This window comes from Lissotriton helveticus, chromosome 10 (genome assembly GCF_964261635.1).
Source record: "Lissotriton helveticus chromosome 10, aLisHel1.1, whole genome shotgun sequence".
Lineage (NCBI taxonomy): Eukaryota > Metazoa > Chordata > Amphibia > Caudata > Salamandridae > Lissotriton > Lissotriton helveticus.
Window position 1 is genome coordinate 194,756,986 of NC_136071.1, and position 15,664 is coordinate 194,772,649.

The 15,664-nt window shown below is 46.5% G+C and overlaps 1 protein-coding gene across 1 annotated transcript in view; it reads left to right on the forward strand.

Annotated features, from left to right (window-relative positions):
- The first annotated feature begins 2,897 nt into the window (after positions 1-2,897).
- Positions 2,898-15,664, forward strand: part of GPR139 (G protein-coupled receptor 139) — a 323,899-nt gene continuing 311,132 nt past the window's right edge. Inside the window, exon 1 of the mRNA XM_078664208.1 lies at positions 2,898-3,012. Coding sequence (XP_078520334.1) covers positions 2,898-3,012 — 115 coding nt within the window. The remainder of the gene's footprint in view (positions 3,013-15,664) is intronic.

Below are 15,664 nucleotides of genomic sequence, written 5' to 3' on the forward strand. Positions count from 1 at the left end.
TATTGTTCTTAATTTCTCTAATCTAACCAGCAGTGTTTTTATTTTTATTTTTCGGTCCTGAAGAATGCATTCTGAAACTATGTTCATAATAATGCAGAAACATGTTGACCACTATTAAGTGCGCTGATTATTTAAAACCCGCACTTACACTTGCTTTTTAAATTTTAGGGATTGGGAGACACTAATAAATGTTGTTTGTCCACCTGGTCACCTAATTTTATCTTTTCTCACTTAACACTTATCATTTCAACACTGCCTTTTTCAGTAGCCACGTCTAATTTTATGTACCACATACAACACCCCTCACCTCACACACATCGGCTACGGTAACTTCTGACCGGCCGTTTTGTCTCCTGGGTGAGGAGAATCCAAATGATGAGAAAGAGGGCGGTACAGTGTGGCTTCTGATGGAAACTATTTCTCCAGATGCTCTTGAGCCTTAACGTGGCCTGCATTTTGTTTCATTTACACTGGTGTCTTTTGTGTAGCATTGGTATTTTGATCTACTCTGTTTTGACTCTCTCTTGTGACCCCCAGGTGTACTTTGTTGTGATAATACTGTATTTTGGGGCATGCACCTGGCTGGTCGGTAAACTCGCCCTTAGACCCTACTCTCATTGTTTGTTGTGTGCATGGTCCTTGTATGGACAAAGGCTTGACCGAGTTACCAACTATAAATACCTTGGCGTATTGTTAGACAGCAGAGGCTCGTTCAAACCCCAGCTAGAGGCTATAGCACGGAAGGGAACTACTTTTTACTTCTCAATGAAGCCGTTACAAAAAGTTCTCCCTGATCGATCATTTGACCCCCTCCTACAGGTGATTAAAGCACGCCTCCAGCCTATGCTTACATACGGAAGCGAACCCATGGAAGGGAAGGACTCTAACGCTCCAGACAAAATAATCAGCAGAGCATATAGGGCAATCTTCCATCTGCCAAATTATGTGTCTCCTGCCCAAATTCGCCTAGAATTTGGCATCCAAAAACAAATGGTGGAGAGAAGAGGCGCCTATATAAAATGCTGACGCAAAATCAAAGGCGCAGAACGAGAAACCCTAAACGCTCATTTATGGACTGAATTGTCAATACGATCAAACTCACCCGCTAAGAAATACCTTTTAAATTCTTTGGAATATCTGGACTTAACTAGCCTTTGGGAGTCATCATCTGACAACAATAGTTTCAAAAAGGTGGTAACAAAAGTCACTAAACTAATATCATCTATTGAAGATAAAGAAACACTGGCCAAGAGGGCACATGGATGGGCCGTGCTGAAAGATGACAATGCCCTGAAACGGCATGAATATTTGAAAATGGGTCTCACGCGGAAGACAAAAGATACATTTCTAAACTTGCGTTTCGGAATTCTACCAATTCTACCTCACTTAGCACCATGGAAAAGGAGGCCAGACGAACATCTTTGCCGTCTTTGCAAATCAGGGAATGAGGATTTAATCCACATAATCTGCATCTGCCCTAACCTGATAGACGTAAGGCGCGCCCTATTTCGATCACTTTGGAATCAAAAAGGTGTAACAAGCTGCAGGCAAGCTGTGATGATATGCTTCAAACCTGAAGAGGTCCAGTTAAATTGTAGACTGACGAAGTTTTTTGACATTGTGTCCACAAGACTTACCCAACCACACGGCGCAGTGATTAACAGTATGTAACAACTCGCCACTCAAGAAATAGTCTGCCAAGGTCCTGCCAAGTCAAAGCACCCAGAGTACATTGACTCACACTTCCAATTCCACAAGCCGGTTAGAGACATTGTAATCGAGAATGATAACTTAATATGGTTTTAAATACCTTTTTTCTTTTACCAATACATGCGTTTTTAAGTTTATTATGATTTTAATGATGTACGTTTTATATTGTGAGTTTTAATTAACTGTACAATAAAGTAAACCTTTAAACCTTTAAACCCGTAACTATATTATCTGGGTGTGGAAAATGCCACTATGTCCCTCCCATCTCCAAAGAACTTGTAGGTAGAGCCTATGTGTACTAACTTCCACACAAAATAACAGTTTCTTAATTAATCTGCAACCACACTCCCCTCAAAAAAATCATAATTCGTGTTTAGAGGTTCATCAAAGACGCCCTCTGGGTTCAGACAAGCGTGTGCAATTCTAGACTTCTAGATAGATATACCGACTTTGATACCAAAACGTCAAGTTTGTATTTGGCAGTAAAAACTACCTTCCTGAATCAGTCTAAACTAAACGCCACAGCTCCCAAAAATTGAAAATTCAACAGCACTGGAAAAATTACGACTCTTTACTTATGGTGTATGAAAACAGGAGGTTGGGCGACAACTTTTCAGGTTAACTCAGGCTGTCGAACGTAACATGTGTTATGCACTTGCGTGTACGTGCGCGTGTCCTCGCCTGCATGGTCGGTACCGGCGGGGTCTGTTTGATTCGTGAGATTATGTGTTATCCTTCTAATCCGATTGTATTGATCTGACACCGTTAACCGACGGGGAGGGTGAACCTGAGGTGATTGCTTCCTGTCACCCACCGTGCTTGCCTCAGACGGCACATGGGCGGCTGTCCTCGGGGGCCGCGCGCCTGATGTATGCGCCTGTGCGCTCATCAACATTTCATGTAGGGTTTTTCAGCGCTAACGACAGCCCCGCTTCCGCCCTGCATGACTGGAGCATGCAGCAGGCAGCCGCCGCGCTGCACTTTCTCTTAATTGTTACAGCGCGCAGCAGGTGGAGGGAGCCCTGGGATGCGGGGATGCTCTGAGGGGCGCAGCGGCTTGTTGGATACAGCGCGCTGGCAAGAGAGGTTTGGCGTCCTTCTCGCGCTCCGTGTATATTTTTGCCCGATCTGTGCCTCTGATGTTTTGAAGAAAGGGACCGCGGCAGCAGAGAAGAAAGAGCAGGTCAATGGAGCATAATCACGTCTACAACACCTCGCTTCTTTCTCACAGCAAGTATGGCTGTGGCTTGGGGTCCGCACCTGTGATCTATTACAGCATACTGCTCTGCCTGGGGCTGCCAGGTGAGTCTCCCTTTTTGCGTGCATTGTCATTGGGTGTTTTTGATTCTGTGAACGCAGAGAGCAGACAAAAAGATCTTCAGACAGAGTCTTTGACCATTGTGTTAGGAAGCAGATTAGAATATATTGTTTCAGCGCCACGAAGCCCCTCGAGGTGTATATGTGCTTTATAAATCAATGCGATGTCATGTTATGTTACGTTGTGTTAAACTACTGTACTTTGTGTCATTTTATGCAATCCTGTGTTGGCTTATGTTTTGCTGTGTTGTGTTATGTTAAATTGCGCTATGTTATCAATTTATGTGCATTAAATTGAGAGGCGCCTCTGTCAGGGCAGGCGTTATCTGGCATGGAAAGCCATAGGTTCTGCTAAAATCATTGAGACCTCTAAGGAAGGGCATCCGAGAGTTTAGAGTGGCATACCTGCCTGTCGGTCTGATAGAGGGCGTAATATTCAGAGTTGTGTGTCTACAGAGCTGGCAGCTGTCTGTTTATGGAACTGACGTGAACATTGAAAGCAAGTTATTGAGGTACTGCGAAAGACCTCTTCATTGTGTTGGAAAACAAAAATACAGCTTTGGACTTTTGTCCTCAGTCAGTTAAGAGAAGTACTGAGCCCTGTGCCAGCGTTCTTCTCGTGAATATGAGGCCAACATCATTGAATGCTGTGCACGTTTCTCACACACCTCGTAAGAGTGGGGTGCCCTCTAGTTTACTTCATTTAAAATTATGACCGGCGCCAGGGCGGGCGCAGCGAAGATAGCGCTATAAGGTATGAGCTGGACTTCAGGAATGGGCACCGTCTCCCTCTCTGCTCTGCAACCTGTTAAATATGTAAGTCCGTGTTCGTGTCCACAGTGTCCCGGCTGTGAGGACGCGCGCAGGTTGGGCACGACCCTACCCTGAAGCTCACATAGGCCGCCCTGCCTGTTCTGTGTTCTGCAGCATGACAGGTCAGCCGTCGTTCCACGCCATTAGCTGAGTGCTAACGTGTCTCTCTGTACGCGTTTACGTGAATCCATACTGTCTTCACTTCAGGACCACGGACAGCGATATTCACACTCTGTGGAGCCCATGAAGGAAATCGGGCAGACACTGGTTGCTTGCTAGCTCATAGTTCCTCGAAAACCAAGGTTGCTTCTGAACTCTTTCGGGAACCAATCACAGCTATACCCAGCTGCGCTTAACACATCTAAGTACGAGTTTATTTATTTATATATTTATTTATTTGTTGATTTATTTATTTAAGTATTCGTTTATTTATTTAGCATTTTTCAAGAGCTCAAACCTGGCCCAAGGGCTTTATTTTTTTAGGCACAGGAACAGAGATGTTGAGGCAAGGCAGGGAATCGAACGTGGCTCCCCGTGTTCCAAATTCGCCTCGTCACATCTGTGACGATGATGATGATGATTAATATTATTAACACGGTTATTATATTTTATTATTTGATGTAGCACAGACCTTATTTCAGCAAATCGGCATACCGACGGCATTTTTATTGCCGCAGCAGCATCTCCAGTGTGCATTATTGTGCTTTGGACAGTAGCTTGAGTTTGAGGTGCGGATGAATCCGGATTACAAAACCCGGGTGCTATGGGGCGGGAGGAAGGGAGGAAGAAGGTGCAGTTTGGACTGTGCTAGGCAGTGCAGCAGATTCGCTGTGCATGGTCAAATCACTTGTTTTCATATTGCGATATGCATGTATGCATAACATCACGTCTATTGAGAATACACTGCACAGGAAGATAAGTGGTTTGCCCAGGATCACACGATGTTGATCCAATGTTAAAAGAAGGATTAGAAGCCGGGACTCGGGTCCTGCTCAGCCTCTTAGCCCCTAGACCATATCCCTTTCAAAGCATTTGCTAATTCTCCTAGATGGCACACTAGTGTTTAAAGCGCGAGTATAAATGTTGATAGTTAATAATACAGTCTTGCTGGACTGTCTCTGGACCGGAAGGACACTGGCAGCTGTGATTTTCCTACTGTTGGGCAGACAGTGCCCTTGGATGGCATGGCAGAGTTTTTCTCATTACTGGAAAGCAGTGCCACTCATACTGACTAGATGGCAGTATGCCAACGTGGAATAAAGACCGCAGCCCAGGGAGAAAAGCAGTGCCATCCGTGGTCACAATAGGGCACACATAAATGTTATGAGTCAATACACCTCGATGGAAAGCTGTGTCACCAACACTGGCAAGATGCAGCATTCAAACACTGCACAAGGCGACCCAGAGGCTTTTGGGACCCTCTCTGGGACCTATCAGCACAGGAATCAATACCGCACTCATGCACAGTGCCCACTCAAGTATTGTAAATGCCTCATACCTTCATGTTATCAGTATTGTTTGTTTATGGTCTCTCTGAACCTTTGATTTACTGTATGCATCTCAGCGATATATGGATAGTTGTGAATGTTGATAAGCTAAATGTATTCTTCTGGTGCCACCTACTAAGGTGTACCTCACTGAATAATCAATAATTAAAAAAAAGACTAAAAGAGGAACTCCTGATAACAGTGCCTTTCAGGCTGGATACTAGACAGCATGCAAAGGTTGCACATTAGAGTGTAACTGCATAAAACCAGTGCCACGCCTGATGGCTACAAGGTATCATGGATAATCACTCAATATCGAAACTTGCACTTACAATTCTGGGTTGAAGAAGGTGTGTACAGGTGGCACAGCACAGTATATCAGTGCCTAAAGGCGGTGCCAAGCAGGCTGCATGCAAGACAGCATGTGCAGGTAGCACACTTCAGTATCACAGGACTTGAAACAGCATCACACATGCTGAGTAGCGGGCAGTATCTGTTGGTGGTACAAAAGAGTGCTTCAGGTCTCGAAAACAGTGACACCCATGCAGATTTCAAGACTGCATGTATGGGTGTCATAGTATGGTTTCTCAATACTCGAAAGCAGTGCCACCCATGCAGGTTACTTGCCAGCGTACATAGGTGGCACAGTATGGTTTCTTAATACTCTACAGCAGCGCCATCGATGCAGGTCACAAGCCTGCATGTATGGGTGGCACAGTATGGTTTCGCAATTCTCAAAAGCAGTGCCACCCATGCAGGTCAAAAGCTGTGCATGTGGTTTCTTAGTACTTGAAAGCAGTGCCACCCATGCAGGTCAAAAGCTGTGCATGTGGTTTCTTAGTACTTGAAAGCAGTGCCACTCATGCAGGTCACAAGCCTGCGTGTGATTCCTCAATACTCGAAAGTAGTGCCACCCATACACACAGGCCACAAGCCTGCATGTATGGGTGGCACAGTATGGTTTCATAACACTAGAAAGCAATGCCATCCATGCAGGTCACAAGCCTGCATGTAATTCCTCAATACTTAGAAGCAGTGCCACCCATGAAGGTCACAAGACTGCGTTTATGGGTGGCACAGTATGGTTTCATAATACTTGAAAGCAGTGCCACCCATGCAGGTCACAAACCTGCGCATATGGGTGGCACAGTATGGTTTCTCAATTCTCGAAAGCAGCGCCATCGATGCAGGCCACAAGCCTGCATGTCTGGGTGACACAGTATGGTCTCTCAATCCTTGAAAGCAGTGCCACCCATGCAGGTCATGAGCCTGCTTCATAATACTTGAAAGCAGTGCCACTCATGCAGGTCACAAGTTACTCAATACTTAAAAGCAGTGTCATCCATGCAGTCCACAAGACTGCATGTCTGGGTGGCACAGTATGGTTTCATAATACTTGAAAGTAGTGCCATCAATGCAGGTCACAATCAGGCATGTGGTTTCTCAACACTCAAAAGCAGTGCCACCCATGCAGGTCACAAGCCTGCGTGTATGGGTGGCACAGTATGGTTTCATATTACTTGAAAGCAGTGCCATCAATGCAGGTCACAAGCAGGCATGTGGTTTCTCAACACTCAAAAGCAGTGCCACCCATGCAGGTCACAAGCCTGCGTGTATGGGTGGTACGGTATGGTTTCTCAATTCTCGAAAGCAGCGCCATCGATGCAGGCCACAAGCCTATACTTATGGGTGCACAGTATGGTCTCTCAATACTTGAAAGCAGTGTCACCCATGCAGGTCACACGCCTGCATGTGATTCCTCAATGCTTAAAAGCAGTGCCACCCATGCAGGTCACAAGCAGGCATGTGGTTTCTCAACACTTAAAAGCAGTGCCACCCTTACAGGTCACAAGCCTGCGTGTATGGGTGGCACAGTATGGTTTAATAATACTTGAAAGCAGTGCCACACATGCAGGTCACAAGCTGGCATGTAGTTTCTCAATACTTAAAAGCAGTGCCACCTATGCAGGTCACAAGCCTGCGTGTATGGGTGGCACAATACTGCTTCTCACTACTTGAAAGCAGTTCCACCCATGCGGATTACAAGCCTACGTGTATGGATGGCACAGTGTAGTTTCTCAATTCTAGCCGCAAATCCAGACACCACGACCACACGCGTAGGGTACAGCTTGCAGGATCTGGCTACTCGAAAGCATGATGCCTGAAAAGATAGTTCTAGGTAGGAAACAATAAGGTGAGGTGCAGAAATCCCACTCTAAATATGGTTGGCTCACCTTCCTCGACCAGGCAGCACTGGGGCTGCCAGGGCAAGGGTTTCTGGCACTGAAGCCTGTTGATGCGCTGCCATTGGAAACCTGCCAGTTGCCTTTCTCTAAATGCAGCAGGTAGTCGCAGGATTGCCGGGGCTCTTGCTCTGCAAAGCCCAAATGACCCCGGAAGTCGTTCTGATTGGATCATCCTCAGCAGTTACCAGCCCCATCAGAATTCCACATCTTTTACTTTCACATTCGGATTTTGGTTGGTGAAACCATCAGAAATCTCAGTGTGAAAGTCTGAGGGAAAATTCGAAATTGTCTGCAGAGTTGGAGCTAGAATTATAGATCTCCCCAGGACTTCTTCATCTCAAAGTGGACCCACCTTATTATCATCATAATGGGCCCAATTTCCCCACTCCAGAGTTACCGGTCATGTGCCAAACATGATGAGGTCCTAAGTTTGAATTTAAACACTTAGGGGCAGATTTACAATAACTGGCGCATCTCTGCGTAACAGCAGGGATGAGCCAGTTATTGTGCGCCGCAGCTCCGCCACCCTGGATGCGCCGCATTTATAATGCGGCGCACCATGGGGCAAAAACAACACAGATGAGTCACGCATCTGTGCCATAAAAGCGGCGCATTGCTGGAGTTGTGTCGCAAGCACGACGCAGCTCCAGCAAGGCTCTGGGGGGGCTCTATCTGCATAATGCTGCGTCAATCCTTAGGCCTGCAGGCGCAGGGTTTTGAGGCAGCATGGGCCCAAAAGTGACCGAGTGAAATCAGCCACTTTTGGGAGGCGTTCCAGGGCCGGAAGGCCCCCCCCCCCCCCGCTGCAATGGAACGCCTCCTTCTGGCACAGGGATTTACAAAGTGACGCATACGCATCTGGGAGATGCGTCACATTGTAAATACCCCGCACCATGGCGCATCTTTTGCACTGCTGCTGCCTCACAAAAGTGACGCAACGGCGGCATAAAAGAGGCGCAAGGGGCTTGTAAATCTGCCCCTTTAACCCTAGCCAGTTAGAAGGCAGAGGGTATAGGAATGACATTACAGTATATTATTATTTAAAAATAATTTTACCCATACTGATTCGATAGGGCCATGTAAGGAAGACACAGTGCATTATCTCAGTGCTTCGAAACATAGTCATCTATGCTGTCTAGAACTCTTGTGTAAAAGCAACACAATGCAACATCTCAGTGTTAAAAAAAAAGACATCATCTCTAGAAGAACCAATAAGTACCTTTTGACTTAAAACAATACAGTGCCTTCTGATTTGAAAGTAATTTGCATAATGGCACAATATCTTCCAAGACATAAGGGGCTACCCAGTGCAGGGAAACACAGTTATTTTTACTCAATCCTGCATTGCTAACAATAATAAACAAATTGCATTCTACAATGTTGCTTTGTTTGATGACGTCTACTTCGGTTTTGTGACCTGCTGTGACATCATTCACCAACTGGTCCCTTTATTGAAATGTTAGTCATTCAGGATAGTAGGCAGTATTCCTAAATTGCAGAGACAGTAGCGCAATCGGGAAAGCGGTGCTTCACACAGTGAACTTAATTCAGTCTTCTTTGATTAAACTCTAGACAGTCAAAGGCACAGTTTCCTATGGTATCTAGAAAGCAATATTACTACAAGGCACAATCCGCTATTTCAAATCACAATTAAATGCTTCCAGTGCTTATTATAGATAGAATTCCTAGATGTCTCAAGGGGTCGTTTCTGCTTGCACAGCTGCATCGCACTCACTTGTAAAATGTACATTAATTTACGTATGACAGTTAATGGATTAACTACCTTTTACATTACTAACAGCACAGGTACGCAACACAATTTGAAGATTAGATGAGAAAAACCCCCACTCTCTAGTATATAATAATATAACATAACAGCACAAGACCATCAGTACCTTGGCAACAACAGCAGCACAACCTTTGTGGGGGAACATCGTTTACAACGCGGTGAAAACACCGCGATGCCTTTACAACGATGCCATTACAACGCAAGTCGTTACTACGACTTGCGCTGGATGGCGCTGTTGTATAAGGAATATTGCAATTTTATATTCCAACACCTTCCCTACTGTTACGTGGACTGGTGTTGGAATATAACATTATACTATTCCACAATCCACGCCCTACAACGCAAGTCGTTGTAACAACTTGCGTTGTAATGGCAGCGTTGTCATGTACCGCAATCTAAAAGATCGCGTTGTACTGACATACATCCCCTTTGTGGGTACCCAATATTTGGAAGCAGAGACACACTATAATAGGGTGAATTGACGATCAGACATTTCTGTTGTATAACTAGTACAATCGGATATAAGACAATTTGAGTGATTTCGTTAGTTTCTTGAAAAGCACATTTTCAGCTGACACATGTCTCTCTCAGGGCTACTGCCATTTTGAGAACAAGTTCAGTGTAAGAATTGACCCTGAGTAGAGGTGCGGTTTATCTAGGCTCCTATAGTGCCGATATTGTGGGCCATTACCAGATATATTTACCATTTACCTCCCGAAATCATTTTATGTACCATCCACGCATGGTCCCAAATAATGTCTAAATTCTGAAAGATGTTTCTGATGCCATATTTCATAAACTGAACAAAGGTCTTGTTCAGAACTAGATCATCCCTACTGTAGTGACATATTACATGAAGGATTAATTTAATACAATACAGATTGGCGGGTTAGGTGCTAGAAAAGGGCTGACCATGAAAGTTCGACATGTGCTGTCAAAGATGCTTCAGTTCCTATTAAAGTGTCACCCTTCTAGGTGACTGAGCAACTAGACATGTTTGTAATGCACAGAACTTTTCACTAAGGTATCATGTTATATTATGTTATGTTATGTTAATTTATTTTTCTAATGCTACCCAGCGCAGGCCCTGAAAGAGACTGAAAACCTAAATTCGAAAAATGGAGCCTCGTAAAAGCCACTTCCGCTTATGTAAGTTATAGTTCCTTCTTTTCGGTGAGAGGCCAAAATAGTCTTGCTGTGTATAGCTCAGAAAGTGACCATAGTTAACAAAAACTGGCCAGCAAAATCACCTTGCAGTCCTCAATCACAATTCATCCCACTCTTATGGGCTCTCTTTCAGAGATGCACCCCCTCCATAGTCTGGAGTTGTCTAAGTGAATCAAAAACACTGTTGGCACATCATAACTAGTGAAACAAATGGATAAAACCTCACTTTTGCTATGTTTCCCGTATTCTATCCTCTGCATAGTTAATTTCAGAGAATGTAGGCATTCCAGGTTAAAAAGTACATGGACAACAAATCCCTACTATGTCAGAACCCCTACGGCCAGTGGCGGCCAACAACTTTGAAGATAGGCAAAAAAGTAAATCATGACTCGGCGAATAGAGGGGCATATTACCAAGGGCATTATCGCCGCTTTAGTGGGAATTTTTCCCGCTAAAGCGGCGATAATTTTATCGCCCTATTACCTAGCTGTCGCTAACACCAGTTAGCGACAGCTAGTAGGAGATAATGATCATCTTGGGGCCCACTTTGCATGTCAGCGATATTTATCGCTAATGACATGCAAAGTGGGCGTGCCAAGATGGAAACAGTCGCTAACATCGCTATCTCCTATTACCTACTTTTGGAAATAATCGCTCTAAGCGTGATTATCTCCAAAAGCTAACGCCTGCCCAGAGCAGTTTTTAGTCATGTTATCCAATGGTAGGTGGATAACATGGCTAAGAGCATTAGCTCGGCAATGCATGAATATCGCGGATTTTTCAGCGATATTCATGCATTTCGGCCGATTTTTACCGCTTTTGAGATAAACCTTCATAATATCAAGGTATCTCAGCGGTAAAAATCATCGGAGCGCGGCGATATAATTTTAGCCGCTAACCATGCATAGCGATGATTATCGCTATTGCTTGGTAATATGCCCCATCGTTTGAGAAAATATAAACGACTCAGCGAATGTAGACAAAAATGTGAAGGATGACTCAGCAAATTCAAATAGGTAAACATGTAAATGATGACTCACTTAATGTAGAGGCAAGAACGTACCACAATTTACTCCTATTGATGGTCGAATCCACTACTGTAAAACACTGCTAAGGGTGGTAACAACACCCACGCGGTAAACAGCCCACAACTGTGGAATTCTTCCTCACTCAGCCCAAGACATACATCCTCCTTGAACACTTTAAGAAAAGTTCTTAAAACGCACTTTTTGTCGTTGATCAGATTACATCTCACAACAAGAAACGTAATCATAGTGTAATCTATCAATTAATCAATCTAGAGCCTAGAAACAATGCAATCATGTCTATTTCCCAAATGGTAACGGTCTGTCTCTTATCACAGACCACCCTTCTGAGTAGGAGGTGTTTGCATTCCACGCACTTAGTGGGTTTTGGGTGTATTATACAAATCCATGATTGATGGAATGATTAATCCCAGCCCTTTCTAAAGGACATTTCGTGCATGGCTTTGTGACAGCCTAGAAAGAATGGCTTCCAGATTAGAAGACCGTTGTCAGCTACTGAGCGGCATTTTCCTATTAGAGAACATATTACTCAGCTGCCTTCCTGGCTACTTAGAAAACACATCTCCCAGATGTTTCAAAGACAACGTCTTCGCTTCTGAAGCAGCAGCGCTTCATCAGCTGTGCACAGCAGTAAAGTTCCTCGATGCGCGAGCTGCACTCTGAATCTTAAGCAGCACCCTGCCAACTGATAGGTCGACAGAGCTCTCGAACCATGTTAGCGCCTATGCTGTGCATTTAGCCTCTCTAGGCGCTAATGCCCCGGTTACTTACCGGTAATCTTCATTACTCCGAGTCCATGTCTTCCTCGCCACAGTAATACACATATGAGCCTCCGGCTCCACACAGAACTCCAAGTAAAATAAAAGAGCAGCGCTCTAGTCTCCCCTCCCTCCTCCAATATGGCCCCAGAGGCTTCATCCAATCCTATAAAAGGATACATACCCACCAGCCCAGCCTGAAAAACCAAGCCGCAGACATGAAGCCACCACCAGGGCCGGGAGGGAAGGGAAACTATACTGTGGCGAGGAAGACATGGACTCGGAGTAATGAAGATTACCGGTAAGTAACCGGGGCATTACCTCCTCGTCCTGTCTTCCTCGCCACAGTAATACACATATGAGCCGATACCAAAGCAAACAGCTTCATGTAAGGGAAACAGACCACACCATCAGTGCAGCGAAAACATATTTTAATATACAGAGGCATAACAACCCAAAAAATGGACAACCTCTTAAGGCACCCCAGCAGTCAAAACAGAGGAGGCAAACGAAACAGAACCCCCACCCCCAATCTGGAGGCGGTAATGGGACATAAAGGTATGCGGGGAGGACCACGTAGCAGCCCTACAAACATCCTCCATAGACACCCCTTTGAAAGAAGCCCAGGAAACAGCCACCGACCTGGTGGAACGACCCTGAACGGGAAGGGATGGAACCTCAGACACCGAAGCATAAGCCAAGAGAATGGCTTCCTTTATCCACCGGCTGATCGTGGACAGGGAGGGCTTCATACCCTGACGCGACAAACCATAATTCACAAACAAGCAGTCAACCTTACAGAAGGGAGAAGTGCGAGAAATGTAAATCAGCAAGGCACGCCTAACATCTAAGAGGTGCAAAAGTGACTCCTCAGCCGAGGAGGGATCAGGACACAGAACCGGAAGAACCACCTCGGTAGACCGGTGAAAAAAAGAATCCACTTTAGGAACAAAAGTGGGATGAGGGCGCAAGACCACCCGGTCCGCCAAAACCAACAAAAACGGGGCAGAACGAAGGAAAGCACCCAACTCCCCCATACGCCTGGCAGAGGCAATCGCCACCAGAAACACCACCTTGAGAGTCAAAAACTTCAGGTCCACAGACTCCAAAGGCTCGAAAGGAGCCAACTGCAAGGAACGCAAAACCAAAGGAAGGTCCCAAGGAGGAGGACACATGATAGGACGTGGCCGCTGGAAAGAAAGAGACTTAAAAAGCCGAGCAACCAACGGAGAAATGGAAACCAAAGGCAGTACATGAAATGCCCGAATGGCGGCCCACTGAGCCCGAAGGGTCGAAATGGCCAATCCCAACACAAACCCATCGTTCAGAAAGTCCAGAACGCGAGCCGGATCCAAAGCATCCAACGTCAGCCCACGATCAACACACCAAGAAGCAAAATGATCCCAATGCTTGGCGTAAGACTTAAGCGTAGAAGGCCTCCGGGACTGTTGAATGACACCAGCCACAGCCACCGAACAACCTCCACGCATCAGAGACTCCCTCTCAAGAGCCAGGCCCGCAGACCCAGGGAACGGAACACAGGCAGAGGAAGAAGAGGACCCATCAGAGGGTACGGTACGAACGGCAAGGGCCAACCCGGAGACACAGCCAATTCCCTCAGAAGGGGAAACCAAGGGCGACGCTTCCAACAAGGCGCAATCAGAAGCACCAGCGACCCCTCCCTCTTGATTTTCTGTAACACCGCTGGAAGCAGGGGAACAGGTGGAAATGCATACAGCAGACCCTCCGGCCAAGGGAACGAAAGGGCGTCCACCCTCCAGGCGTCCCGGCAAGGCATAATCGTGCAAAAACAACGGGTCTGGGCATTGTCCTGGGACGCAAACAGGTCCACAATCGGACAACCAAACATCATCTGCAACCTCCTGAACACCCACTTCGTGAGAGACAAGGAACCCATGGAAGGAAACACCCGGCTCAGACAATCCGCCACAGTGTTCTCCGCACCCGGCAGGTAGATGGCAGACAGGGACTCCAGATGCACCTCCGCCCAAGAACCAATCCGACGAGCCAGGCAACTGAGGGAGCGCACCTTGCACCCCCCTTGATGGTTCACATAAGACATCACAACCCGATTGTCCGTCCGGATCTGCACGTGGTGACCCCGAACAAGATCCGAGAATTCCAACAGACCCAGAAGGACGGCCTTCAGTTCCTTGTAGTTGGAGGAACATGACAAAACCGACTGAGGCCAAATCCCCTGAGTCGTTGAAACCCCTAGAGTAGCACCCCATCCCAGCAGGCTGGCATCGGTAGTGACCACGCGGGTGGGAACAATCAGAAAAGGGCGGCCCTTGGACAGATGACCCTCGTCCAACCACCAACCCAGGACCACCCGAACCTCCTCCGATATAGGAACCAGAACATCCATATCGAGGGAACAGGGGTCCCAATGCGATAAAATGTGGGACACCACCGGGTACATATGGAGGCGAGCCCACGGCACCGTCAATAAAGAAGCCGACATCAGACCCTGAACACGTAACCACAGGCTCACAGGATGAGAAACCCCCACCAACAGGGAACGAACAGCAGACATCAGGGACAAAACACGGGGAGGGGGCAGGAACACCATCCCCAACTGAGTCTTGAACAGAGCCCCAATGAAAGTCAATTCCTGAGCTGGAACCAGGGAGGACTTCGGCACATTCACGAGGAACCCATGACGCTCCAGGACATGGCACACCTTCCGGACATGTAACTCCGCCTTAGGAAGAGAAGAAGCAGAAATTAGAATGTCGTCCAGATAAGGAAAAACACAAACTCCCTCTCCATGCAAATGTCCAATAAGAGGAGCCAGAACCTTAGTAAAGATCCGGGGAGCAGAGCAGAGTCCAAAAGGCAATACCTGGAATTGGTAATGACGACCCTGCACATAAAACCGGAAAAACTTCTGAAAGTCCGGATGAAGAGGAACATGAAGGTAAGCATCCCTCAGGTCGATCGATGCAAGGAAATCCCCCTGAGCGATCAGAGGAAGGATCAAAGGCAGGGAAACCATCTTGAACCCCTGGTGAGGGACGAAAGTATTCACCCACTTCAGGTCCATCACCGGCCGAAGATCCCCGGTGCGCTTGGACACTAGGAAAAGTATCGAATACACCCCTTGCCCCAACTGATCGCTGGGCACAGGAACGATCGCCTTCTTGACCAACAGTGACGCAATGCCGTCCAAAAGCGCCAATCGTTTCACCGGATCTCTCGGGCAAGGAGTGGCCCTGAAACAGTCTGGGGGTGTCCGGGCAAATCCAATGCGCAAACCCTCCGAGATCACCTGAAGCACCCATTGGTCCGACACAGTCGCCCGCCAAGA